Source organism: Ogataea philodendri, assembly GCF_020536065.1.
Source record: "Ogataea philodendri strain CBS6075 chromosome Unknown scaffold3, whole genome shotgun sequence".
Lineage (NCBI taxonomy): Eukaryota > Fungi > Ascomycota > Pichiomycetes > Pichiales > Pichiaceae > Ogataea > Ogataea philodendri.
Window position 1 is genome coordinate 369149 of NW_025764099.1, and position 24165 is coordinate 393313.

The 24165-nt window shown below is 48.3% G+C and overlaps 21 protein-coding genes across 21 annotated transcripts; 11 read left to right on the forward strand and 10 right to left on the reverse strand.

The window, feature by feature from the left end:
* Positions 1–19: 19 nt before the first annotated feature.
* On the forward strand, positions 20–1471 carry OGAPHI_005709 (uncharacterized protein; the record flags this gene model as incomplete). Its single annotated transcript, XM_046206920.1, has 1 exon — positions 20–1471. The coding sequence occupies one exon, from the start codon at positions 20–22 to the stop codon at positions 1469–1471; it is 1452 nt and encodes a 483-aa protein (XP_046059546.1).
* OGAPHI_005710 (uncharacterized protein) lies at positions 32–1768 on the reverse strand (the record flags this gene model as incomplete). Its single annotated transcript, XM_046206921.1, has 2 exons — positions 32–1415; positions 1728–1768. 2 exons carry the CDS (start codon positions 1766–1768, stop codon positions 32–34), a joined length of 1425 nt encoding a protein of 474 aa, XP_046059547.1.
* On the forward strand, positions 1542–2375 carry OGAPHI_005711 (uncharacterized protein; the record flags this gene model as incomplete). The annotated part of the gene is made up of 1 exon (XM_046206922.1): positions 1542–2375. One exon carries the CDS (start codon positions 1542–1544, stop codon positions 2373–2375), a length of 834 nt encoding a protein of 277 aa, XP_046059548.1.
* A 16-nt stretch (positions 2376–2391) lies between these two features.
* On the reverse strand, positions 2392–3339 carry OGAPHI_005712 (uncharacterized protein; the record flags this gene model as incomplete). Its single annotated transcript, XM_046206923.1, has 1 exon — positions 2392–3339. One exon carries the CDS (start codon positions 3337–3339, stop codon positions 2392–2394), a length of 948 nt encoding a protein of 315 aa, XP_046059549.1.
* A 61-nt stretch (positions 3340–3400) lies between these two features.
* On the reverse strand, positions 3401–4357 carry OGAPHI_005713 (uncharacterized protein; the record flags this gene model as incomplete). Its single annotated transcript, XM_046206924.1, has 1 exon — positions 3401–4357. One exon carries the CDS (start codon positions 4355–4357, stop codon positions 3401–3403), a length of 957 nt encoding a protein of 318 aa, XP_046059550.1.
* Positions 4358–4505: 148 nt separating this feature from the next.
* On the reverse strand, positions 4506–5288 carry OGAPHI_005714 (uncharacterized protein; the record flags this gene model as incomplete). The annotated part of the gene is made up of 1 exon (XM_046206925.1): positions 4506–5288. The coding sequence occupies one exon, from the start codon at positions 5286–5288 to the stop codon at positions 4506–4508; it is 783 nt and encodes a 260-aa protein (XP_046059551.1).
* A 98-nt stretch (positions 5289–5386) lies between these two features.
* OGAPHI_005715 (uncharacterized protein) lies at positions 5387–6106 on the forward strand (the record flags this gene model as incomplete). Its single annotated transcript, XM_046206926.1, has 1 exon — positions 5387–6106. One exon carries the CDS (start codon positions 5387–5389, stop codon positions 6104–6106), a length of 720 nt encoding a protein of 239 aa, XP_046059552.1.
* A 55-nt stretch (positions 6107–6161) lies between these two features.
* OGAPHI_005716 (uncharacterized protein) lies at positions 6162–10646 on the reverse strand (the record flags this gene model as incomplete). The annotated part of the gene is made up of 1 exon (XM_046206927.1): positions 6162–10646. One exon carries the CDS (start codon positions 10644–10646, stop codon positions 6162–6164), a length of 4485 nt encoding a protein of 1494 aa, XP_046059553.1.
* OGAPHI_005717 (uncharacterized protein) lies at positions 6514–7517 on the forward strand (the record flags this gene model as incomplete). Its single annotated transcript, XM_046206928.1, has 2 exons — positions 6514–6726; positions 6834–7517. 2 exons carry the CDS (start codon positions 6514–6516, stop codon positions 7515–7517), a joined length of 897 nt encoding a protein of 298 aa, XP_046059554.1.
* Positions 7699–8924, forward strand: OGAPHI_005718 (uncharacterized protein; the record flags this gene model as incomplete). Its single annotated transcript, XM_046206930.1, has 2 exons — positions 7699–7802; positions 8069–8924. The coding sequence occupies 2 exons, from the start codon at positions 7699–7701 to the stop codon at positions 8922–8924; spliced, it is 960 nt and encodes a 319-aa protein (XP_046059555.1).
* Positions 8962–10388, forward strand: OGAPHI_005719 (uncharacterized protein; the record flags this gene model as incomplete). Its single annotated transcript, XM_046206931.1, has 2 exons — positions 8962–9047; positions 9434–10388. The coding sequence occupies 2 exons, from the start codon at positions 8962–8964 to the stop codon at positions 10386–10388; spliced, it is 1041 nt and encodes a 346-aa protein (XP_046059556.1).
* Positions 10647–11487: 841 nt separating the features above from the next.
* On the reverse strand, positions 11488–13062 carry OGAPHI_005720 (uncharacterized protein; the record flags this gene model as incomplete). Its single annotated transcript, XM_046206932.1, has 1 exon — positions 11488–13062. The coding sequence occupies one exon, from the start codon at positions 13060–13062 to the stop codon at positions 11488–11490; it is 1575 nt and encodes a 524-aa protein (XP_046059557.1).
* On the forward strand, positions 12082–12441 carry OGAPHI_005721 (uncharacterized protein; the record flags this gene model as incomplete). Its single annotated transcript, XM_046206933.1, has 1 exon — positions 12082–12441. One exon carries the CDS (start codon positions 12082–12084, stop codon positions 12439–12441), a length of 360 nt encoding a protein of 119 aa, XP_046059558.1.
* Positions 13063–14475: 1413 nt separating the features above from the next.
* On the forward strand, positions 14476–17616 carry OGAPHI_005722 (uncharacterized protein; the record flags this gene model as incomplete). The annotated part of the gene is made up of 1 exon (XM_046206934.1): positions 14476–17616. The coding sequence occupies one exon, from the start codon at positions 14476–14478 to the stop codon at positions 17614–17616; it is 3141 nt and encodes a 1046-aa protein (XP_046059559.1).
* OGAPHI_005723 (uncharacterized protein) lies at positions 14613–14870 on the reverse strand (the record flags this gene model as incomplete). The annotated part of the gene is made up of 1 exon (XM_046206935.1): positions 14613–14870. The coding sequence occupies one exon, from the start codon at positions 14868–14870 to the stop codon at positions 14613–14615; it is 258 nt and encodes an 85-aa protein (XP_046059560.1).
* A 73-nt stretch (positions 17617–17689) lies between the features above and the next one.
* OGAPHI_005724 (uncharacterized protein) lies at positions 17690–19366 on the forward strand (the record flags this gene model as incomplete). The annotated part of the gene is made up of 1 exon (XM_046206936.1): positions 17690–19366. One exon carries the CDS (start codon positions 17690–17692, stop codon positions 19364–19366), a length of 1677 nt encoding a protein of 558 aa, XP_046059561.1.
* OGAPHI_005725 (uncharacterized protein) lies at positions 17884–19128 on the reverse strand (the record flags this gene model as incomplete). Its single annotated transcript, XM_046206937.1, has 3 exons — positions 17884–18354; positions 18434–18814; positions 18931–19128. 3 exons carry the CDS (start codon positions 19126–19128, stop codon positions 17884–17886), a joined length of 1050 nt encoding a protein of 349 aa, XP_046059562.1.
* Positions 19367–19734: 368 nt separating the features above from the next.
* OGAPHI_005726 (uncharacterized protein) lies at positions 19735–22839 on the forward strand (the record flags this gene model as incomplete). Its single annotated transcript, XM_046206938.1, has 1 exon — positions 19735–22839. The coding sequence occupies one exon, from the start codon at positions 19735–19737 to the stop codon at positions 22837–22839; it is 3105 nt and encodes a 1034-aa protein (XP_046059563.1).
* OGAPHI_005727 (uncharacterized protein) lies at positions 20619–21368 on the reverse strand (the record flags this gene model as incomplete). Its single annotated transcript, XM_046206939.1, has 2 exons — positions 20619–21084; positions 21163–21368. 2 exons carry the CDS (start codon positions 21366–21368, stop codon positions 20619–20621), a joined length of 672 nt encoding a protein of 223 aa, XP_046059564.1.
* Positions 21832–22227, reverse strand: OGAPHI_005728 (uncharacterized protein; the record flags this gene model as incomplete). The annotated part of the gene is made up of 1 exon (XM_046206941.1): positions 21832–22227. One exon carries the CDS (start codon positions 22225–22227, stop codon positions 21832–21834), a length of 396 nt encoding a protein of 131 aa, XP_046059565.1.
* Positions 22840–22909: 70 nt separating the features above from the next.
* OGAPHI_005729 (uncharacterized protein) lies at positions 22910–24157 on the forward strand (the record flags this gene model as incomplete). The annotated part of the gene is made up of 1 exon (XM_046206942.1): positions 22910–24157. One exon carries the CDS (start codon positions 22910–22912, stop codon positions 24155–24157), a length of 1248 nt encoding a protein of 415 aa, XP_046059566.1.
* Positions 24158–24165: the final 8 nt, after the last annotated feature.

Genomic DNA, 24165 nt, shown 5'->3' on the forward strand with positions numbered 1-24165 from the left:
TTTATCCATTTTAAATATTATGAGTGTCGATTCAAAAGCGCTTCCTGCCGACTTGGCCAAGGAGATCGAAGTCTACAAGAATCAGTTCTGGGTGCCTACCGAGACCTTGAACAAAATCATCGAGTACTTCATTTCCGAGCTCGACAGAGGTAATGCCGACGGTACTGATCCAACTGGTATTCCTATGAACGCTGCTTGGGTTCTGGACTACCCAGATGGGTCCGAAACCGGTGACTATTTGGCCATCGACTTGGGCGGAACTAACTTGCGTGTCGTTCTTGTCCATCTCCTTGGAAACCACAAGTTCACCACCGAACAATCGAAATATCACATCCCAACAAAGATGAGAACCACACAACACAGAGAAGAGTTGTTTGGTTTCATCGCCGAATGTCTCGAGGACTTCCTCAAGCAACAGCATCCTGAAGGCATTCCAACCGGCAAACTGTTCCCGTTGGGATTCACCTTCTCGTACCCAGCTTCCCAGAACAGTATCACCGAGGGTGTTCTGCAGAGATGGACCAAAGGTTTCGACATTCCAAATGTCGAGGGCCACGACGTTGTGCCTCTGTTGATGGAGCAGGTGGAGAAAAAAGGCCTTCCAATTAAAATTGACGCCTTGATCAACGACACCAGTGGAACTTTGGTTGCATCTAGATACACCGACGAACTCACCGAGATGGGCTGCATCTTTGGAACAGGTGTCAACGGTGCGTACTACGACCGCATCAAGAACATTCCAAAACTCCAAGGCAAATTGGAAGCCGACATCGCTCCAGACTCGCCAATGTTGATCAACTGTGAGTATGGATCTTTCGACAACGCCCACAAAGTTCTTCCAAGAACCAAATTCGACATCCAAATCGATAACGAGTCTCCAAGACCAGGCCAGCAAGCTTTCGAGAAGATGACCTCCGGTTACTACTTGGGAGAGCTCATCAGACTCATCATGTTGGAGACCTACGAGAAAGGACTTATCTTCAAGAGCTACACTAAGAGCTGCGAGCAGATCAAGAACTTGCAAACTCCATACTTCCTCGACACCTCTTTCCTGTCGATCATCGAGGCCGATGACACCGCCGACTTGAGCGTGACCTCCAACGAGTTCTCGTCCAAGCTGTTTATCGACACCACTTTCGAGGAGAGACTGTTTGCTAGAAAGCTTTCGCAGTTCATCGGTACCAGAGCCGCCAGATTGTCGATCTGTGGTATTTCTGCTGTCTGCAAGAAGATGGACCACAAGGTTGCCCACATTGCTGCCGACGGATCTGTCTTCCTCAAGTATCCATACTTCCCAGAGAGAGCTGCCCAAGGTTTGAGTGATGTGTTTGGATGGGAGGGTATCGACATGAAAGACCACCCTATTCAGATCAAGCACGCCGAGGACGGTTCTGGAGTTGGAGCCGCCATCATTGCTGCTCTTTCCCACGCAAGAAAGGAGAAAGGTTTGTCTTTGGGAGTCAAATTATAATTAATAGATCTATCTGGCTGTGTAAATAAACTAAAATAAATTGGTGAGCTTGCATATTTATTTAATCTTGATGAACATTCTATCCTTTTCGTCGCATGTTGTTCATGGGACCGTTGGCAATCGAGCCATTCAATTTCCGTTGAATCTTCGTGGCTGGAACGTTGATTGTATCAACACCACGAATCTTTCGAACCATCCGGGTTTCAAAACGTTCAAGGGCTCCAAGACCGACTCTTCAACCATCTCGCAAGTTTACCAGGGATTGGTCGAGATTGGGCTGAAATACGACGCTGTCATCGTCGGGTACGTTGCCAGCGTTGCGAATTTGCAAAGTATCTACGAAATACTGCGCAATCTCAAGTACAAGCCACTGGTTGTTCTAGACCCGATTCTCGGAGACAACGACCAGCTTTACGTTGACAAGGCCCTGATTCCTGTTTACAAGCAGATTCTGCAGGACCCTTTGAACTTGGTCACATTGACCACGCCAAATCAGTTTGAGATCGAAACTCTAACAGACTCCAAGATCTCGGACCAAAACTCGTTGGATGCCACCATTGCCAAGTTCTACAAACTGTACAATGTCAAGTACGTGGTGATCACGTCCGTCAAGCTGAACGACGAGATGTACTGCGTGGGCTGTCTGGATAAAGAGCACACGTTTTCCGTGAAAGTGGACCAGGTTCCGGCTGTTTTTTCCGGCTCGGGAGACCTGTTTCTCGGTCTTTTAACAGACTCTTTCCATAAAACAGGAGACCTGGAGAAATCGCTTAAAAATACCGTCCAAGTGGTGCAGAAAGTGCTCAGTCGTACTCTCGAACTCAGCACAACAGATAGAACGATCGGAGATCTGCCGTACATCCCTTCATTGAAACTGGTCGAGTCTAAAGATATAATAGAATGACTCTATATTATAATATTTATTCGGTATCTTTATTTGTGGTTATTCGCTTCATGTTGGCCTTGGCCTGCTTGATAAGGTCTTCGTACTCTGACTTGTACTTTTTGCGCCATTGTGACCCCTCTTGGTCGTCGTCTTTGGACGTTGCTTCCAAAGAGTACGTTCCTTCCCATTTGAGTAGCCGGTTGGTCAGAACACGGTCGTCCACCGGATTCACAGAGTCAAGGTTAGCGTTGTACATGTTGATGAACTCCTTCATTCGCGTGTTCATCTGGTGTCGTGTTCCTGTAGTTGGCAGGTTCCAGTGATTGAGCTTCTCCTTGAGCTTGCTCGTGGAGATGGTTGGGTCCAAGTTGGAGATCTTGGACTTCTTCTTGACGAAGTCGGGCTGTGTCTGTGGGGTTCTTTCCTTCTTGAAAAAGTTCGATATGGTGGGGCGTGTTGGAGCCGGTTTGGCCTTCTTGGACAGACAGGTATCTATATGAGACGTCTGGAGCTCGTCGGCGGACATGAACGTCGAACACACAGGACACTCGACTAGCGCCTCGTCTGCGGTTCTCTTTTTGCGGGACTCGTATCTAATCGGTTCTTTGGGCTTCTCTGGCTCCACAGGGGCCGTAGGGGCCACCACGGGCGCGGGCTGGCTGTTTGGCTTGTGTTTATCGAGCAAGTCTGGTCTATTGCGCAAGAACCAGGTCGAAATCTCGTCCAGCAACAGTACTTTGCGCAGATTGCTCTCAAATGTCTCCTCCGAACACAAGGGACATTTGTTCTTTAGATCCAAACTGCGTCTGATACAAACAGAGCAAAAGATGTGATCACAGGACGTCAGCACCGGAGCTTTCAGAAAATCCTTACAAATATGGCATCGTAGCAACGAGTCGAGCTTGGAGAAGTTTGGGTACTCCGTTTGTGCCCAATCGCTGGGATCTGTGATAGAATCAAGCGGATCACCAAAAGACGCCATCAAGGATTTATTTGAATATTTTTCAATTGCGCGACGCATCGTTTTTTTTTATATACATAAGCTAAAATTTGGCCCAGTCTGGTAGCTCGGCGGTATACTTCCAACTTCCCTCGACAGAATACTCCTGGGCGTGCAAATAAATGACCAGGTCTTCGGGGCGTGGATCGACGTGGTTTGGGAACCCACAAACTGCACATTCGCCCGGCGACGTCAGGTCCTTTAGCTCGCGTTCTGCTCTCTCTCTGATTTTGGCAAACCACGCAGAATCAGGACGCGACTTAATGGCCTCCCCAAGTATCTGCGACTCTCCATACAACGGGTCGTTCACGATCGGATGCCCCAGATTGCGCAGATGGACGCGGATCTGGTGTCTGCGGCCGGTATCCAGCTCACAGATCACAAGACTCTCGTCCAGCTCGGGACTGTACGACAGCCGAGAAAATTTAGTATGCGCGGTTTTGGCATGCGAAACTCCACCCAGCCTGTAATGTTTCTGCGGGTCAATCTCAACCACATCGTCGTTGCACTCGCACTCGTCTGGGAACTTGCCTCGAACACGCGCAACGTACTTTTTCAAAACGCCTTTTTTCGACTCGATCTGTCTGAGTAGCTGTTTGTAGCTGGCTCTCGTCTTGGCCATTATCAACACTCCAGAAACAGCCTTGTCCAGACGGTACATCAGATGCAGCGAGCTCAGACCTTTCTGAGACCGCACCATCTCCACTATGGTGTTTTTCACGTGCCCTGGGTTCGGATGAACAGGAATACCAGCCGGCTTGTCAACCACCAAAACCCGGTCGTCCTCGAAAATGGTGTTGATCGGAGCTGCTCGCACGGGTTTTTCGTGCTGGTGCATGCTATTACTTACTCTGTCACCATCACGCAGTTTCTCGAACTCCATGGGTGGCCCTCGCACCTGCACCGTGCGATTTTTCACCCGTCTCCAAATGTACATGTCTCCAGACTGGACCATTTGTTTCAGTCTATTGATGTCCCGTCCTCGGAAATCTGTCATCATCACCTCCAGAAACGTCTTCCCAACCCACCGCGGCCGAGTAACCGCTGTCACCCGCCGCATGTACGGCGTCACAAACCGAAGACCGTCCTTCACATACACCTTTGGTGACATTTGAAGTTTTTCATATCCTGGCACAGCCCGGAACTTATCAGGTGTCGACAGAACGCTCAACAGGGCGGCCGTTCGACCGGTAAGAAAGCACGATCTTGTCGGTTTTGATGGTTTTTATGTGGTCAAACTCAATGATCCCGCGGAACGCGATCTGGGCGAGTCCCGAGTCGACCTCATCGGAAACGCCGTCCAACGGACACCGTGCCTCGACCACGCCAGAAACAATAATATTGTAATCTCGCACGTTGCCACCGTAGTGGTTCTCGACAGAATCGAGTCCCAGCGCACCGTCTGGCGTCAGCGGCTCCAGAAGTCCGTTGAGGTTATCCTTAAACTTGGGAATCACCTGTTTGTGGGTCCATCTGATCTCTGGCGGGAACCATCTTTTGGTGAAGTCGAGCTCCACACCTTCAAACACTTTGTTTGCATACTCAATGCTCACATCGAACTTGTCGAAATCGCCCAGCTGCAACGGTAATCCCAATGTTTCCCTGATGGTACGATTCATGGAAAGCTTCGAAAGCAGGGCCTCTTTGCTGTGTTGTTTCAATTTGTCTGTGTCAATGATCTTGTGGTCCTCCGATCTGTAGAAAGGCACCTTGTTGGAGTAGATCAGTGGGAAAAATGCCGGCTTTGATTGGTACGTGTTGAAGGAGACATAGCCCGTGACCAAGATCAGTGCTGGGATCGCAACTTTGGCCACCGTCAAACCCATAGTTGTCTTTGGGGGTGAATATTTGGCCTTCACGGCCCTTTCAACCTCCTCAACAAGCGGATTGACCGCTCTTCTAACAGACTTGTGGAAAAACCTTCTAAACATTATGTGCAAGATTAATTCCCCGGATTAGATTTGAAGCCTGTGCTTATCTAAGCGAAGAAATAATAATTTTTGCAACTTGAAATAGAACCTGCTTCTTAATGACGACCAAAGCTCCTTTGGCCTCTCGCTGGGCAGACGACAGCGATGCGGTTGTGGCTGCGGTCAAGCAGGATAAGAAGATTCCCAAGCATCGATTTGCGCAGAAACCTGTCTCCAGGGAAACAAACAGCCGTGAGAGCGAAAATACGCAGTTTTCAGACCAGGACGTTGAAGAGGTGAGCGACTCGGATTGGGAGGACCATGTTCCCGTTAAAAGCGATAAGTTATCAAAAGACGCCCACAGATTGTTTCCTGTTGGGCCAGCAGCGAAAAAGGACACTAAAGACACAGATAAACGGAGAGATAGACGCAAGTCTTCTAGCACTGCCGAGCTGGTTGAGTCGACTAGACCAAAGGCTAGAGAGTCGCCAAAAAAGAAGCATAGAGAGCTTCCCAAAGAGCTTCCCAAAGGTCCTGCCTCTTCAAACTCAAACAACCCGCTGATGTCCCGGATCGACTCGAAATGGAAGGCTGCTCCATTGCAAAGCAAATACGCAGAGCCTGTGCAGAGCAAGCACGCTGACCCTAAACCCAGCCACAAACACCAGCCTCTGCCAAAGCACAAGGATAGACCACGCTCCGACAGAGCCAAGAAGGAACCTCCTCTTGACCCGTCGTTTATACAGAAACAGAACGCTTTGGAGTTTGAAAAGTCTCTTGACAAGCTCAAGCTCGAATCCCAAACAGGAAACTGGGCCGACGACCTGGATTGGTATTAATCTACGACTCGTGTTTATATGTTGATATAATGGTGATATATACAATAATTAATATTCATTTCTTTCCGAACCTCTGGAACCATTTCTTTGGCTTCTCTTCTTCTTCTTCTTCCTCTTCCTCAACGTAGAAGGTCTCGTCCTCCACTCTGTTGCTCTTCTTAGGAACACGGTAGACGTAGTAGAAAATAAAGATAAAGATGATGTTGAAGCCAGTGTAGGCACACATGATTCCAAAGTTTCTCCAACCATATTGAGTCTGCATGTGTCTGCTCTCCAAGAACGCGTTGGAGTTGGCCATGGAGCAGAATTGACAAGAATCTGTTGCGTTCTCATCGACCAGGTAGCCACCAAGCTCGCTGATGTACTTGCTCAGGTACTGGCCGCAGGTTTGACCAGAAACTGGTGTGATGGTCACCAATTCAATGTCAGAGCAAACGATTCTAGTGTCACGAATACCAGCGGAAACAATACCGGAAATCCACCATGTTAATGGCGAAACGTGGTACAACCAGGTCCAGAAACCAGTTGGGTACTTCAGAACACCAGAGAAATTCATCGAAAGCATGAAAATGATGAACGCGTTGTTCATACCCTTGGCCATCACAGCAAATCCGACCGAGGTAAAATAACCCAAGGTGATGGAGTAAATGTAGAACACACATAGCAACAACCAGATGAGTGCTGCACGGTCGCTCACGGTATGAGTTTGTTCTGCGTCCTTGTACAGACCAATTGGCAAGTACCAGCAGACGAAACTCAAGGTACCGGTAAGAAATCCCCATGGCAGCTCAGCAAGCAAAGAACCAGAAATAAAGGCGTACCAGCTGTATGCCTTAGAAGGTCTTTCACGGACCTCGTAAACATCTCTGTATGCAGTGAAAAGTGGAAGCAATTGCTGGAAATAAACCATACCAGGCATACACATCAAGTAGATGGAAAGCATCTGGTTTTGCAGTCCTTGCTTAGACCTTTTAGCATGGAAGAAAGTGAAACCGTTGAACAGGGACACAGCAATGGCCATCAAAAACTTACTCCACAAGTAAGATGGAGTTCTGAGGTATTGTTGAAGGTTACGCCTAGTAACCATCTTCAACTGGAACAGGAAGGAGGTTGCAAACTCGCTGTCTTTTGCCTTTTCAGCAGCGTCCGGAGCCACAGCATTCTCTTCAAGTGCACGCAGTTCCTCCAAAACGGCAGCTCTTTCTGGAGACTTGAGCCAAACATCGTGGTAGTCTATCTTGGAATGGAATCCTGGCGCAGCACCAATGACTTCCAGCATCCACTCGGCAGGGTTGGCGTTTGCTGGACATGGCTCGGCGCCGTTCTTTTCAAAGTAGTCAATCAAAGTCTGGGAATGTGGACCAAGGTCCCCAAAGTAAACGGTCTTACCACCTCTAGCAAGGAAGAGTAGACGGTCGAACTCTTGAATAAGACGGGCAGAAGGCTGATGGATAGTACACAAGATAGCTTGTCCGTTGTTTGAAAGCTTTCTCATCAGTTGACACACAGACCAGGCAGTTTGGGAGTCCAATCCCGAAGTTGGTTCGTCCAAAAACAAAAGCAATTGAGGCTTGGCAACCAACTCAAGACCAATGGTGAGTCTCTTACGTTGTTCAATGTTCAAACCTTCACCAGGCTCACCAATGATAGCATCCGAATACTGGTCCATCTCCAGAATGCTGATGATTTCCTCAACGTAGTCATCCTTTTCCTTCTTGGGAACGCTAGCGTCTTGACGCAAGTAAGCACTGAACCGCAAAGCTTCACGAACAGTGGCTGTCACCAGGTGGACATCCTGTTGTTGGGCGTAACCGGTGAATCTCTGGAAAGACTGGTCTCTCAAATTACCGTTGACCATGATTGATCCGGTAACAACACCAATAGTAACTCTGTTGGCTAAGACATCCAAAAGCGTGGTCTTACCTGCTCCAGAAACACCCATTAATGCTGTCAAAGTACCAGGCTTGACCCAACCGTCAATGTGATCCAAAATTCTCTTTGGCTTCTTTCCAACCTTGATATCGTAGGTGACGTCTCTCCAGTGGAAAACACCTTTACTCTCAAGGATACGGCCAGATTCTTCCGAAGAACCAGCCTCGTCTTTCAAGAATTCGGGCTTCTCGTCGCTCGATCCGGTCTCGATATCTTGCTTGGCAACAGTCTTCTTCTTGCTCTTTCCAAAGTGGTGCAGGAAAAGCACAACGTCTCCCTTTTGCAAAGCACTCTTGGAGTACTCAACCATGTAGAGATAGACAAACAGGAAGAAAATCACAAATCCCATGTTGATACCCCAGTTTCTCCACTTGTGCTTAGCATAGTAGTTGTAAGACAGGCGAATAAAGTCGGTTCCGGAAACAGAAGAAGCGCCTGGAACAGCAGCAACGGTGTTGCAGATCTTGTTGGCCATGGAAATTCCGGGATAGTTTGGAATGTAATCGTCGCAATCGAAATGTCTTCCGTGGAACTCGTTAGCCATCAAAGCCTCGAAAGAGTATCCGATTGGATCCAAATAGTTGATCCAACGAGACCATCCGTGCATGTTCTTGACAGGGATAGCAAAACCTGTGTACAGAACCAAACAACTAATCACAAACATGGTTGGTGTCATGGCCTCAGAAAGAGTCCGGAAACCAGAAGCAAGCGATCTCATCATATGAGACAACACAAAAGTACTGGTGAGGTTCATCAACAAGTAGAAGAAGAACGAACCAGGATTTCTGCGGAAGTTGACCATGAAATAGAAAATCAGGTTGAAGCATGCACTGATCAACACCTTATTAGGAGCCTCAATGACAATGGAAGCGAGAGCATCTGTTGATGGGTGGTACAATGCGTACTTCTTGTGTTTTTCTGCAATGGCTCTGGCTTCGAAACAAGAAAGAACTTCCATAACCGAAGCCATGGCGTTGAACATGGTAGCAAAGAACATAGCAGCTCCACGGTAGTAAAAGTAGGACGTGGTTGTTTTCAGGTTGTAGTAAAGCGAAGAAATGACCAATCCCATGATAATTCTCGAGATGACCATGAAAATCAGGTTACCTGGATCACCTTTGGTCTTCCACCAGTAACGACGCATATTCTCTCTCACTTGGGTGAGATACGTACTGGTGTATGAAGACTTTGGACGAGCACCTTTCTCCTGTCTGGCGATATGTGCTTCTCTGAACTCGGCACGGTGATCCTCATCGAGAGACTTCTGGATGTAGGCGTCGGTAGCAGCCACAAGATCGATGTGCTCCTGAGAGTTCATCCAGTACTCGTAGAACTCCTGAGGAGTCTGTGGGACTTTGCGCTCCATTCCTGGCTTGGCGACTCTCTCTGAAGGAGAAGTCAACGAGGTCAAAAAGTCGGCCGTGGTTTGTCTTGGAGGACATTCGTATCCCATGGTCTCGAAAAATTGTTTGGCCTTGGTGGCTGGACCAAAATAAATTTGGTAGCCTTCGTAAAGCAACATGACGTTATCAAACAGGTCGTAGGAGTCCTCCGAGCACTGGTAAACAGAAGTGAGGGGCGTAGTGTTCATCACGGTGGCAGATGTCTTCAAGGCTCTCAAAAATTCCAAAGCAGTGGCGGAATCCAAACCTCTGGTGGAATTATCCCAACATTGGATTTTGGATCCGCACAACGAGAGCTCGGCAGTGGAAACACGCTTACGCTCACCACCAGAAACACCCTTGATGAAGTTGTTACCGACCTTGGTGTCGAAAGTGTGCGAAAGACCGTATGTGGCCATATAAACCTTGGCCATGTGGATGGCATAGTCGTCGGCAGACACACCCTCCGGTCTGTTCTTTGGGGTCTTCAACCTAGCAGCAAACTCCAAGGTCTGACCAACAGTAAGCTGAGGGTAGTGCTCGTCGTTTTCGGCCGAAAACGTGACTTCTCCCTTGTAGTGCTTGATGATATCTTTTGGAGTGAAGCCGTTGTAGGAGATGACACTTTCGGGAGCAACTTTGAAACCAAAAGTCTGCGAAGCGATGGTTTTCAGGAAGGTGGAACATCCTGCACCAGGACGACCCAAAACAAGTGTGAAGGTTCCAGGAAGCAGCAGTCCGTCCATTGGTTTCAGAATATCAAAATACCGCGACTCGACCTTGCTTCTGAAAGTGTTATTAAAGGTCTCCATGACGAACTTGAGCGGGGCCGTGACAAAGGTGGTTTGGTAGTCCTCGCCGGAAACGACACCACGAGCGCGAAGGTTACGGAAGGCGACAGCGAGCGTGGCCGGCTTGTAGTAATCGGGATCAGAGTCCATCAGCACACGCATGTTCTGGATCCATAGCTTGGAGTCGAAATCGTCCGAGTCTGGGTCCAGTCTGGAGTCCACGCCGTCCTTTACAAACGGGTTAACGCCTGGAACCTGGGAGTATGTTGTCAAAGTGCGTATCAAAGACTTGGCATCTGTATCGCGAGTCTTATCAGTTTGATGTAAAGAGGTTTGGGTCAGCTCTCTTGCCAAGTCACGAACCTGGTTTTCTGCGTTCGAGTCGAAGCCCTCGTAAGCGGACTCGCCCGACTTCACAGAGATGGTTTCTGTCATTGGTAGAGGTGTAAATTGCGTCTTTGCTACCAAACTTAAAAGCGATATATACAATATTTATATCTTCCGGTTTTAGTTCGGTCATGCCCGAACTAAAACCGAGTTTCTGCGGACATTAGTTAAAAGCATTTAGCCGCTCGGTGCGGGCTTGGGAGAATTACCAAGCTCCGAATTCCTTGTGTTCTTAAATCCGGAGGTCTGATACAGCCGATAAAGACAGTTTCGTGGATTTCTTGTCACCAAAACGCACACTTATTCACCGGCATAAAATAATTCGGACACAAGGCGGAGGAAAAAAAGCCCAAACTCCTACTTTTGCTCCCGATTTATATTTCCGAGAATTTTGCCCAGACATTCTGCCTCCAGGTACATTTCGCGAAGCGTAGTTCCCGAAAAGTTTAAATTTTTCAGCCATTGGAATTCGACGCGTCGATGAACGTGGAAATTGAAAACAGGAAAAATCGTCCCACTCACTCACCGGTCGCTCACCTTTTTTAATTTGAAAATTATTATTGGTTAAAAAAACTTAAAAAACAACCATGGCCAACAAAGTGATTGAGTTGCAAAAGTTCTACCAAACTACCAAGAAGCCTATCTACCTTGCCCACCCAAGAAGCAAGTACTACTTGATTCCTTACGGTGCCGGTTTGGTTCTTTCCGTGGGTGCTTCTCTGTACTACACTGCCAGAGCTGCCTACGGACTCAAGGGCGACCAATAAGCTAGAAAATGAACGTTGGAGGCTCCAAGGGAGCACATCATGTGGCCTTTGAAACTTCCACACTCACAACTATTAAATACATCCAATAAAGAACACCATTTATTACTATACACCTGTTTTTTTCAACCCCTATAACTCAAGGTTTCCGAGTACGCCATCGTCATGTCGTTTTCAGCAGTGGCTATTCTGCCGTACCTATGAGCCAAGTTGTCAAGTAAATCGCTTACTTGGGCGGACTGATGGAGGTCGAGCCCCATCATTATTTTTGCGCTGTAGACGATGATCAAATGCATCTGATCGGACAGAAATGCAAAGTACGAGTCGTCTTTGATCGAAATCGCGAGTGATAGGATCTGTGTCGCGTGGAAATTCACCGACTGTAGCACCTCCGGGTCTCTTTTCACGTCGTGCAAGAAGAACCGTTTTTTCCACAGCATCAGAAGCATCTCTGTGAAATGGTAGTCGATCTCCACAAACTCGTTAGCAGAGCTCGTGAAGAGCTCCTCCCACTCCGATAACCAGTCTTTCATGTCGTTCTGGACCGTCTCAAAATCCTCGTCCATGTGTAGATACCGGTACGCAAAGAGATACACTTCCATTTCGGCAATCACACGGTAGTCGAAGTTAGTGGACAACGGGTTGTCGTAGAACTTGCGAGGTTGCAAAGTCTTGAGAGAGTAGAAAGACTGTTTTCCCGTTAACAAACAGTACGCCATATGGATCAGTACCAGAGTGTTGTAAGTTCTGTATGCCGTGAGCTCGTTGAAGTCGTCTCCGCCAAAATTCACATCGTACAGGTTGTCCATGAGTCCGAAGTTGTTCAATTGCATGAACAGATCGATCCCCAGGTGAGAAAGATACCATCCGTCCAGTCTCAGTCCGGCAGACTCTTGACTCAAACTAACACTGTAGATAGACAAAATGGTCAGACACTGGATGAACTCCAAGTTACGCGGCATGTTGATAAGGTTGGCCTCGAGGTCTGTCTTGATCACAATCAGCATCTGGTCGTAAACAAGTTCTTTAAGCTTTGGATCTCCGTATCTCAACGACAGAGCACAGACAACAGTCAGTAGCAGGGGACATTTGGCACGGAAATGCTCCAGCAAATTGGCTGTTGGCAACTCTTCAGGATACGAAATCCACCTTCCGTATCTATCGCGGAAAATATCGAGTAACTTGACTGCTTCGTCGATACCCAAAAACCCCTGTGAAATAATATCTGTCTGAGGAGTGATGACAGGCAGCAAATGAAGCTGAGACAGAATTGTTGGCGGAAAGCTGGCGTTTGGCGGCCTGGTGCTTGCTAAATATAACAATGGAGACCCACTGCTGGTCAGGAACGGCTTATGGGTCAAATTGAGCTTGAAATCCTCGGCCACATACGGGCTAGGTTCAGGTAAGTATGGATTTTTCAGGACCCTGAGAACTTCGCGGACATCGGCAGAAATGGACGCAAGACTGTACCCAACGGAAATCTGCTCTAATTCCTGATTATGAGTCTCGGGAACAGAGGGAGAGATCGGTTCCGAAGCAAGCGAACATGGCTTTTCAAGAGCCAGGCACCTGAAACAGCTAGATGAGGAACCAGACTTCAAACAACGGGTCTTCTGTCTATGACAAAGCTCACAAGCCTTGGTAGTTCTGGTGTGTCGCTCTTTCGCTTCTTTTGTCTCTTTCGTTTTGACTCGAGGCATTAGCGTCTAGTTGGTGACGACCGATGATTTATATGGCATTTGAATATTGCAGCCGCGGCTAGAGATCGATGAAAAAATTATTTTTGTCAGGCGCGAGGAGTGACTCCTATCACCTGGATCGGCATCGGAAATGCGCTCTGTTAACGGCAACTCGTGGAGACGGGGGCTGTAGAGCGGTTAACTTTAAAAACGGGAAACGCCGTGACAATTACCACATGGTGCAACATTTACAGTAAAGTAACAACATAACGTTCTTGGTAAATTATTTTTACACTATAATTAAAAATGGTAGCCGATTCTAAAATTCTACACAGTTAGTACTCAGACTGACATGCAAATCGTAAAGTTTTTGCTATCACGAATCAAGCAAAGCTTACTTCATCACTATACTTACTACTCAATGCCGCGTTTCAGGTGCACGGCTTGTCAAAGCCGAAATATCATCACTTGCCGAAGCAACAGTTGACCGTCGTGAGAAAGTGCAATCATCATATACGCCGGCATCTGACCAAAAACATCGACTGATGTATTCAGCCAGAACGAGCAGACTATCAGACCCAAGGGTGTCTTCAGAAGTCAGACATATGCTTGTCATTTTTGGTTTGGTATCATCCTGTAGTCTCCATATATATAATTTTCGCCATTTTTCCAATGTCTAGTTATGTTAGTACCTCAGAAAAGCATGAATGGTAAATAAAAGAAAAGTCTCGTCAACGTGAATCACGAATCCGACTCGTCATCAAAAAATCATCACCGTACTCACTTTTTACGTCCATAAACCTTTATGGACATAACAAACATCTATTACGAAAGATAGCTGGCTCCTCAGTAACAGCGGGTTTCTGAGGCCCGCCTTTAAGCATTGTCACTCATATATTTGTCGGTGCCCAGTGCATGATTCCTCATCGAGCCAACAATAGGTTCTCGTAAAACCCTTTTTTCCAAAAACCTATGGTCTATACTTGTTAGCGATCATCTTTCAGTCTTGGTGCAAAAACTTATCAACACGGATATTCAGCCAGTAATTCCAGCTTTGTTTTTGTAAAATCATCAGGAAGACTCACCACTTCTCAGTCGTTAAGATAAAATCATGGCAATCATAAACTCTAGTTTGATTGGTTTGGATCCTCATCGAAGTGTAAAATTTTTCAGTGTCGAAATGCCTTTTATGGTGCTGCTGACATAAGCGTTCCCGTTTAGGGTCTGTTGGGAGCTGACACCGTGAAGCGTGGCCAGGAGACCGACTGGGCCAGGAGGAGGCCACAAAAACAGATATTTGAAGGTGTTTGAATCACTACAAGCCGCTGCCACGTTTTTGTCCGTTTATCTCGACCTCAGCCAGCAGATGCACCACCCCGTTAAATCACTGCCAAATTTTACCTCGCAAATATTTATTTACCTTATTGTCGTATAATGAGTTCCACCTCTCTTGTGGAAATCGCGGTCCAGGCGGACCTAGAACCATCCATATTGGCTCTTCCCCGTTCGATCAACAAGACGATCAAGCATCTGCCTCTTTCCAATTCGGATTTCCCCCAAATCCCCACTCTTCAGTTCGAACAGAGTCTTGCTGAAGTTGGCTCGTTTGTGCATTTCAAGGCCTCATCGGCCATTTTCACCACGATATCATACAAATTGATTGACAGCGGTCGCATTTTGGTTCTAAATCCGCTTCTTGTGAACAATTCGTTGAGCTTGAGCCTCAAATCGCTCTCGTTTGTTTTACCACAACAGGCCAAACCAAACTGCATCACAGTCTTGGACGTGGGCTCTACCGTTTTGGTCGAGATCCTCACAACGGAAAACATATTAATCTCGCTCAATTTGCCGTTGACTTCGTTCTTGCAACAGGAGACTTTGTCACTTGCCAAATTTTATAGCTGGTGCAACTACAGCGCGCCATACTCGTTCGATGTGCGAGCCCCGCTGTTCATGAGAGCCATCGAACCATACACAATCATTGTGGCTCTACGCGACGGCGGTCTGCTGAAGATGTCGAAGGAAAACCCAAGTGATAACTATCTGGTTGTTCCATTCAACGACGCATCGTATGTTAACCAGTTTAAACTGCCATTTTTCAGATCCAAAAAGGACCAGACGGAAACCATCACTATCAACAACGTTCAGGTTTCCACTACGGCCGTTTTGGACTTCGTCGTGAAAGATAATTCTCTCATTACGTTGAGTGTCGACAAAATAATCAGATTTTGGTCTCTCGAGACCGGTGCTATGGAAAGGCAAATCGGGGCCAACGAGTACATCGCTCCAGAGCTGCAATCTGTGTCTATTACAACAGGTCCAACACAGTTACTGAACCTCACAGACAATTATTTGTGGGTGTTTGTTCCTATTGGCGAGACCAGCTTGAAACTGTTCAGTATCGACTCGAGCGATTCGCCGGTCTTGTTGGTCGACTACAATCTTCCTGATATTGGAAACTGGCTTTTCCACAGTGTGAAGGTCACCAAGGTGGACTCGAAATACCAGATCCATATTCTTTGGACACTCCACGGTGCTAAATGGATGCTTTTGGGAGAACTGAGCGACAATCTCACCATCACTTGGTCTCAAAGCAGTCCTGAACCGCAGTACAATTTGGGTCAGTCAATTGTGTTTTACGAAGACGCCGAGTCTTTGAATAGCCACTGTTTGCAGCTGTTGCAAGTGTACAACGAAAGAGTTGTGGAAAAAGTGCTTGAACTATTTGTGAGCAAACATAATCTGCAAACTTCCACCCTGCCATTGCAACAGAAGTTGCTGCAAGTGATCACCTACAATTTGGACGAAACAGAGTATCTCCAGAACCTCAAGAAGCAATGGGTCAAGTTTGATAACGCCTGCAAGGAACTATCCAAACAGCTGGAGCCTGCTTTAAGTTTTGACTTTGTTGATGCGTTCTTGGTGATCTCGAAAAGTAGCGGCTACACTGTTCTCGCTAAAGCTCCACCTGTTTTGTTGCTGAGCTCTAAAGACACTGTTTCAAGCGAAGACTTACAGTTCCCAAATATCGACGTGAAGGAGCTGCAACCACTCACCAAGTATGTGCTTTCATTTAGCGAGAAGTTCCCGCAGGAGGTGGTTTACAACGTCGAGCGTCGTGTTCTCGAACACAGAAACTCTCCAGAGGCACAAATGAAGACCATCTTTGAGGAGAACTTGTCTTCCTTTGTCGACGAGGCAATGGTGACGGAACTGCTGACTGCATTGAACGCGTCGCAAAACACAATGAGTCTTTTTGAGTTCCTCATCAGTTTGCCAACTCTGGACAATGTTGGATATTCTCCGGTGAAGAAAGTTCCGTTTGGAAACCTGGGTAGCTCGTTGTTGAGCTCAGTGCTAAAGAGCGACCTGGTTCTCCAAAAACGTTTGGTTTTGGGAATGCTTCTTATTGTTCTGACTGTCGACATCAACCCGCAGATGATTTCCTACTACACAGAACTCTCCAAGCTGTACAAGCATCTGGATTTCCCGTTGCAAGTTTCCTCAGACGTTGTCTTGAAATATCTCGAGGAGGTTTACGAAGGGGGAGCGTTGATTAGACAAAACAGCCTGAACTTCCTGGTTTCGCACAGTTTTGGATATCTCACAGATAAGCCATTTGTTTACTCGGTGCTGGCACAGCTTGTTAGCAGGGAAGAGACTATTGATACACGGTTGATCGACTTTTTACCGGAAACAGGTGTTTCGAGTGTACTGAAAGGAATTGCTCTTCTCAACACCGGCCACGGAGACGAGGCGTTTGAGATGTTCAGCAGCAAAGCCGACGAGATTACCGGGGCTGGGAAATCGGTTTCCTTTGCCGAGAAGAAAGCGTTGCAACCAATTGCCGACTACACGAACTTGATTTTGGTGGAATCCAAGCCGGACTACTACTACGACTTGAGCACGCTTTTCCAGTCGAAACAGCACGACCAGTACGCGTTGAAGTTTGCATTGAAGGCGCTCGCAACCAAGACAGAGATCAAGGACACTTCTGACGACCAGGCCATTTTGCTCAAGATCTTCCAGCTGGCTCTAAAATTACAGGAGTTTGAGCTTGCCCACGACACCATTTTGAAGATGGAGAGGAAGTTCAGAAAACACCCAATTAAGCAGTTCGTGTACAAGTTGTTCCAACTGAGCCAGATCTCCAAAATTCTTGACTATCCGTTTAACGAGGATGCAGACAAGGTAGACGACCTGATCTACAGCCTGGGCGAGTCGAGTGCTCTGAACAGTGACGTCACCAACTCGCTCAAGTACTACCGCATTTGTTACACGCTGAGACTCAAACAGGGCGACTATAGAGCCGCCGTGGAGGCGTTGTACCGGTTCAACTGCATTGCTCTGGAACTGAAGAAACAGAACAAGTTTTCCGGTTACAAGCTTCTGAGCGACAACTACCTCACGATCCTGAACCTGCTCAACACGCTGGAGAAAGACGACCAATGGATCATCAGACAGCCTGTGCAGCTTGTGCAGACGTCGCAGTCTGAGACTCCTGCTGCAACACAGAAAAACGTCGTGGTGTACTCCTCAGACCTTGAGAAAGAACTCGAGGCCCTGATGACATAATCTTACTTAAATATTAACTAGACTCGAAAAAACGCACCTCCAATAGAACAACACGCAATTATAAGTTGGCGAAATGTCGATTGTTCCGCAGAAAGGCAAGGTTGCAGTGATTGGCGGTGGAATTTCCGGCCTCACGTACGCCTATTTCCTCGGAAAACTGCGTCCAGATTTGCAAATCCAGCTGTATGAAAAATCTGACCGTCTGGGTGGATACATTCGATCCAAGAAGCTGTTCACCACGGAGTACGACTCCAGGGCCAGTCAGGACTATACGATTCTCGAGAAAGGGCCACGGACCGTTCGTGGTGGCAGCAGCGGAATTATTCTGCTGCTGGACCTGCTATTCAAGTTCAAGGCCCAGAACGATCTTCTGGGGATCTCGGGCACCTCTTTGGCCAACAGACGGTACCTGGTGAGTCCGTACGTGGACACAGAAGGCCACTCGGGCAAATTGACTCCTGTTCCGTACTCTGTGCCCTCGTTCTTGCGGTTCCTGTTCGACCCTCTAGGCCGCGGGCTGGTGTACGGGTTACTCAAGGAGCCGTTTGTGAGAAGCAAGATGGCCAACGACGAGACGGTGGAGCAGTTTGTGACGCGTCGGTTCAACAAGTCTGTTTCGGACAACGTTGTGAGTGCCATCATGCACGGGGTGTATGCTGGGGATGCAGGCAAGCTGAGTGCGAAAAGCGTTCTGCCCCAATTGGTGGACATCGAGGCCAAACACGGGTCTATTGTGCGCTACTACTTGTCGCAGTTGATCCAGACTTTGCAAAAGAAGAAACCAGAGGACAAGTTGCCTGCGGACGTGGCGAAATACGCCGAGGTGTTCAAGCCATCGTTCAATTTGGAGAAAACCACCCGGTTTTTGCGCAGGTTCCCAGTGTTGACCATCCGCGACGGATTGGAGACTCTGGTGACGCTCTTGCACCGGAACCTGCCCGAGAACGTGACTGTGAAGCTCAACACGGGCGTGACGAGCGTTTCCTCTGCCGACAACGGTCTGGAACTGGAACTGTCTTCGGGAGATAAAATACTTGTTGATAACGTTGAGAGCACTGTTTCCGGGGCCAGTGTGGCCAGTTTCATCAACAACCCGGAACTGAGCTCGCTGCTCGGCCAGATCAAGTACTCCAGCGTGTTGGTGGTGAACGTTTACCTGCCTGCGTTCAAGCTGCTGTCGCACAGCGGGTTTGGGTTTCTGGTGCCAAAATCGATGCAGGACGAGACACAATTGTTGGGCGTGATTTTCGACAGCGAGATTGAGCAGAACTCGAGACGGCTGTTGTTTTACAACGACGTGAGTACCGAACTTACAAGTCCGCAACCAGTTTCGGATGAAAACCTGGGGAAATTGGTGCAGGCAGTTTCCAAAAGAGGATCGGTGATCACGAATTCGTACACCAAGCTGACGTTGATGATTGGAGGCCACCAATTCAAAAGTAACGACGATCTCCCAACCAAGTCCAGAGTCAACAAGATTGTGCGTGACGTGCTATTGAGCAAGTTGCACATCGACCTGGACAAGTGCAACGGCACGGAGGAGGTGGAGGTTGAGTATGTGGTTGATGGTATTCCACAGTACGAGGTTGGTCATTCCGACCGGAAACACAAGATCTTGGAGGTGTCGGAGAAAGAGTTTCAGGGGAAGCTTGTGTTGGGAGGAACAAGCGTTGGAGACGGGGTGGGAGTTCCCGATTGCATTGTAAAGGCCTTTAAAGACGCATACAAAGTTTCCGGCCACGGGAATTAGTATAGGCTAAAATTGCCGAGTGACCAAGGCTTCTGCGGCATGGTCGGGAAATATACCCAAAAGTCCGGTTTCTTTGAATGCCGGAGATTAAACCACTAGTCATAAAATCGATATGCACATACTTTCCGTAACTTTTCCCCGGACTTGGGACGTTGAGTTGGAAAATATTTATCTGCAGCCCAACAACAAATGTTTTAGGAGTCCGAACATGGCGAATTTTTTAGAAAAAGATTATACGGGGTGACGCGAAAGGACGTCAGCCCGCATGCGGCTGGGTGGCAGGAGGATATCTAATAAAAATTTGCCAGTAGAATAAATTACGGCAACCCCTTAGTTTCCTGTTTATTGATATTAAATCGAGCGCCAACATGTCGGATGAAGTGGTATCACTCTCCTCCAATTATCCGTGGGATCCGAAATTGAGCGCCAGCGACCAACAGTTGTTTGGCCTCGATCAGACCGACCCAGACAAGGATTCGGACATGGGGCAAGAGCAAGTGCCGATACCCAAGAAATCGGCACTGATTAAAACTGATAGGCCTCGGCCACACATCTGTGCCACGTGTACTCGTGCCTTTGCCCGTCTGGAACACCTCAAACGACACGAAAGAAGTCATACCAACGAGAAACCGTTCCAATGTGCCGCATGTGGCCGTTGTTTCGCACGGAGGGATTTGGTGTTAAGACATCAACAAAAACTCCATTCCTCATTGCCTACAAACAACAGAACCAAGGTCGCTCGCAAAGGAAGAGGTACCAAGAGTGCTTCCCCGCGCGAAGGCGAGGTTGTGAGCGATTACTTGAACGATAACATCAACATTGTCAGAAACAACACACATGCCAAATTACCGTTACCTGGGAAGTCGAGTTCGTCGCCTATTGAGGACGAATTCGGAGGATCCGAACAAAGTAGCGCCGTCAATCCACAGGAGCAATACACACACTCGATGGCTCCGGCGTACACGACACCGCATTCGATATCCTCATCGAGCGCCGCTTACTCTCCACAGAAACAGCCGAGAACAACTAAGCAAAAAAGTACCCCAACCAGGGGTGTGGCACCATCGAAAGACCCTGTGAAATCTGAAAAAGGTGGGTTTAGAGACCAACGGCACGCCTCCTTCTCGGCAGCAACAGCCAACTCGTACACCGGCTTTGACAACGAAATTCCGACACAAGTGCAATTCAGCTCGCCGCAGTTCAATTACGAAAACGGAGAGGTTTTGTATCTCGACCTGGACAGCCTGGACCTTCAAGGACTCAACGAGCAGTCGTCCAGCCACAACCAGTCCACCAGCTCGTCTGTTCCGCTGGTTGTCCAGAACAAACTCCAGTCGCAAGCGTTCGACTTCACTCCCGAAAGTAGCATTTTTAGCAACAACTCGGTCACAAGTCCAGACAAGAGAGACTCAAAGGGCCCGACGGCAGAAAACCACAACGTTAACGAGGACTGGCTGTTTGAGTTCATGAACGCACCGATCGAAAAGGAGTTCCCTACGGTTTCCAACCACATTGGTTTCACCGACTCGCCCGGAACAAACAACTCGAACCATTCACCGCTCTCTGACGACTCGCCAACCAATGACCTGTCGCAATTCTTTCGCTCGAGACAGCTGGACCTGTTCAAGAAGATCCCGATCTCGCAAAGCCAAAAACACTCCACAATCCCTGGCCGTTGTTCGGAGTTTGTGCGCAACCATATTATGACCAAATACAACCTGAAGGTGTCGCAGTTCCCGCAATTGGACGACCTGAACCATTATCTTGCGCTGTACGAGATCGAGTTCAACAGATACTTCCCGTTCGTGCACATCCCAACACTCAATGTTGAGAAGAACTTGGAACAGATCCCGCTTTTATTGTCCATGGCTGCCATTGGTGCGCTGTACTCGTTCCACGCTCGCAACTCTTCCACATTGTTCAACTTCTCGAGATTCTTGATCCACAACTTTCTCGAAAGCCAGCTTGCAAAGAACAAGTTCAACGAAGTCCCATTGCACATCACGCAGGCTCTATTGCTTCACATGTTTTTGGGTATGTTCCACAACGACGTGGAGGTGACCAAGCTGACGTCTCGTCAGCTAACCTCGCTTGTTTCGCTGGTGAAGACCACCAAGCTTGACATGCCAATAGAAACTTTCCAGCTCCCGCCAGCAATCAACAGCGAGATCTCCGGAAACGATGCTCTGGTCAAGAGCTGCTACGAATATTTTGTTCTCGCGCAAAGCAGAATCAGGACAGTGCACTGTCTTCACTATTTATGTGTTCTTTTTGGATCTCTGATCGGATCGCAAATCGAACTTACTCCAGAAGACATCCGGTGTGGGTTACCTTGCCACATCGAGAAATTATGGACATGTCGATCCGAAACCGAATGGATCTCTATTATTCACGAAAATAAGATCATTATCGATTCCAAGTTCTCCCTTATCCAGCTGGGCAACGGAACAAAATCGTACACCGATTTATGGCACGACCTGAATAACCACACCTTGGACACCGATATTGGACTTCGTTGTTTGCTCTCGCTGTTGATGTCTTTGAACGGGGATATTCACAACCAACGGCAGATTCTTTCGAATTCTGACCGGAGCTTGGGAGCCAACATTGCCGAATGGCGACTCGAGATCAGACCGCACTTGGAGTCGATTATCAAGTCCTGGGAAACGTGTTTTATCCGGAACGGAGGACCTATTGTGCCGCAGGGCCAAAATCTCCATACCATTAGTCAGAGTGCCGTGTTGAAACTGATTTTGCCGCTCCTGTCGTTTGCCAAAATCCGCAAGTGTGTGTACATTTCGCCAATTTTGCAACGAGTCTGGCACCGGGACTGGGACGGAATGAACTCCGAGATCAAGCATCTCACCAACGACCCGGAGGCTCTGAGAGACTCAATCAGCTACTCGCTAGATATCATTAACCTGTGGATCGAGATCATGTCGATAAACAACGATGCGGAAAAGACGTCGGTCAGGACCCCGATCTTCTTCCTCACCTGTTTGTTCACGGCTGCTCTCTTGATCTCGGAGTATTTGTTCACCACGGAAGAATGGGCCATCAACTATCTCTCATCTCCAGAGAAGTTCAACCACTTGACTACTGCAGACCGCGTTCTCTGGTTGCGTACTGAAACCATTTTCAAAAAGGTGGAGAGAAACCTGCTTCCTAAAGGGTCAAACAACTCGTCTTACTCTGAGTTTCTACGGATCCAGGCCAACGGGGCTCTGGACGTGGATATTCTGGATGACGAGATCGCGAGACTGGCTCTCGAGCCCGGCGACCTGCGTCCAATCGCACAGATCATGATCAGTGCCCGGTTGAGCTCGCGGTGTCTTTCTCTAGGTGTGCGGATCCTGGCCGACGCCCCAGTTTGGCCGATCGCCTTGGTGTTTGCGGAAGCGCTCAAGGCCCGTGCCACCGCCATTCACCACACACAGTCTCGGTTCAGTCCGGCTGCGTCTAGGGATACTTAATGATTTAATGTTCTTTGCATGTACGGTAAAAAAATTTGAAAAAAAAAATCGTTAAAAAAACGGTTTATTTATGGGTTCTGTGTTACGGTCTATTTTGAACATGACAAAGACCAAAATGACCGGAAAAGAGCTCTACGAGAAGCTGGGCCGTCCGAAGAAAGTGGTGGCACCTATGGTGGACGGGTCAGAGCTCGCATGGCGAATGATTTCCAGAAAATACGGCGCTGATTTGTGTTACTCGCCCATGCTGCACTCCAGACTGTTTGCTACAGACGACAAGTACCGCGAGAAGATGTTTGGGCCGATGGACGGTGACGAGAAAGTCGACAGGCCGCTGATTGTGCAATTTTGTGCCAACGACCCGGAGTATTTGCTCCAGGCCGCAAAACACGTTGAGGACCGCTGTGACGCCGTGGACCTAAACCTCGGATGTCCGCAGGGCATCGCTCGTAAGGGCCACTACGGGTCGTTCCTGATGGAGGACTGGGACCTGATCTCGAAACTGATCAACAACTTGCACAGAAACCTTAATGTTCCGGTGACGGCGAAAATTCGGGTCTACGACGACTGGGAGAAGAGTCTCAACTACGCCAAGATGTGTTTGGATGCAGGAGCACAGTTCATCACTGTTCACGGCCGCACGCGGGAGATGAAGGGCCAGAAGACCGGGTTTGCCAACTGGAAGCTCGTCAAGTATCTGAGAGACAACCTGCCTCCAGACACCGTTTTTCTCAGCAACGGCAACATTCTGTATCCAGAAGACATTGACAGATGCATTGGAGAGGTTGGCTGCGACGCCGTGATGTCTGCGGAGGGAAACCTGTACAACCCGGGCATTTTCTGGACAGAGTCAGACGACATTGAGAAACGGTTCCCGCGGATCGACAGGTTTGTGCGGGAGTACTACGAGGTGGTGGCCCAGTGCGAGGGGCTGGAGAGCAAGCGGTGTTTCAAGTCGCACCTGTTCAAATCGTTGCGCAACTTTTTGAGCGTGCACACCGACGTGCGGGCGGAGATCGCGAAACTGAGCCGGCACTCGTCTTCGGAGGAGTTTGAGAAGGTCGTCCAGCTCGTTGAAGAGACCGTCGCCAAGATATACAAGCAGGAGAACATCCAGGAACTCGACAGGGTTAAGGTTGGCGAGCTGGAAGACTGGGGCGGACGGTACTGGGACGTGCCGTACTGGCGTCTGCAGCCGTACTTCAGAAGAGTCGACGGCAAGGATGGCAAGGAGGTCATCCAAGAAAGCATGAAACGCGTGATGGAGAGCGACGAGCCGGCAAAACGACAGCACGTTGCAACCACTCCTCGCGCCTGACGGATTTT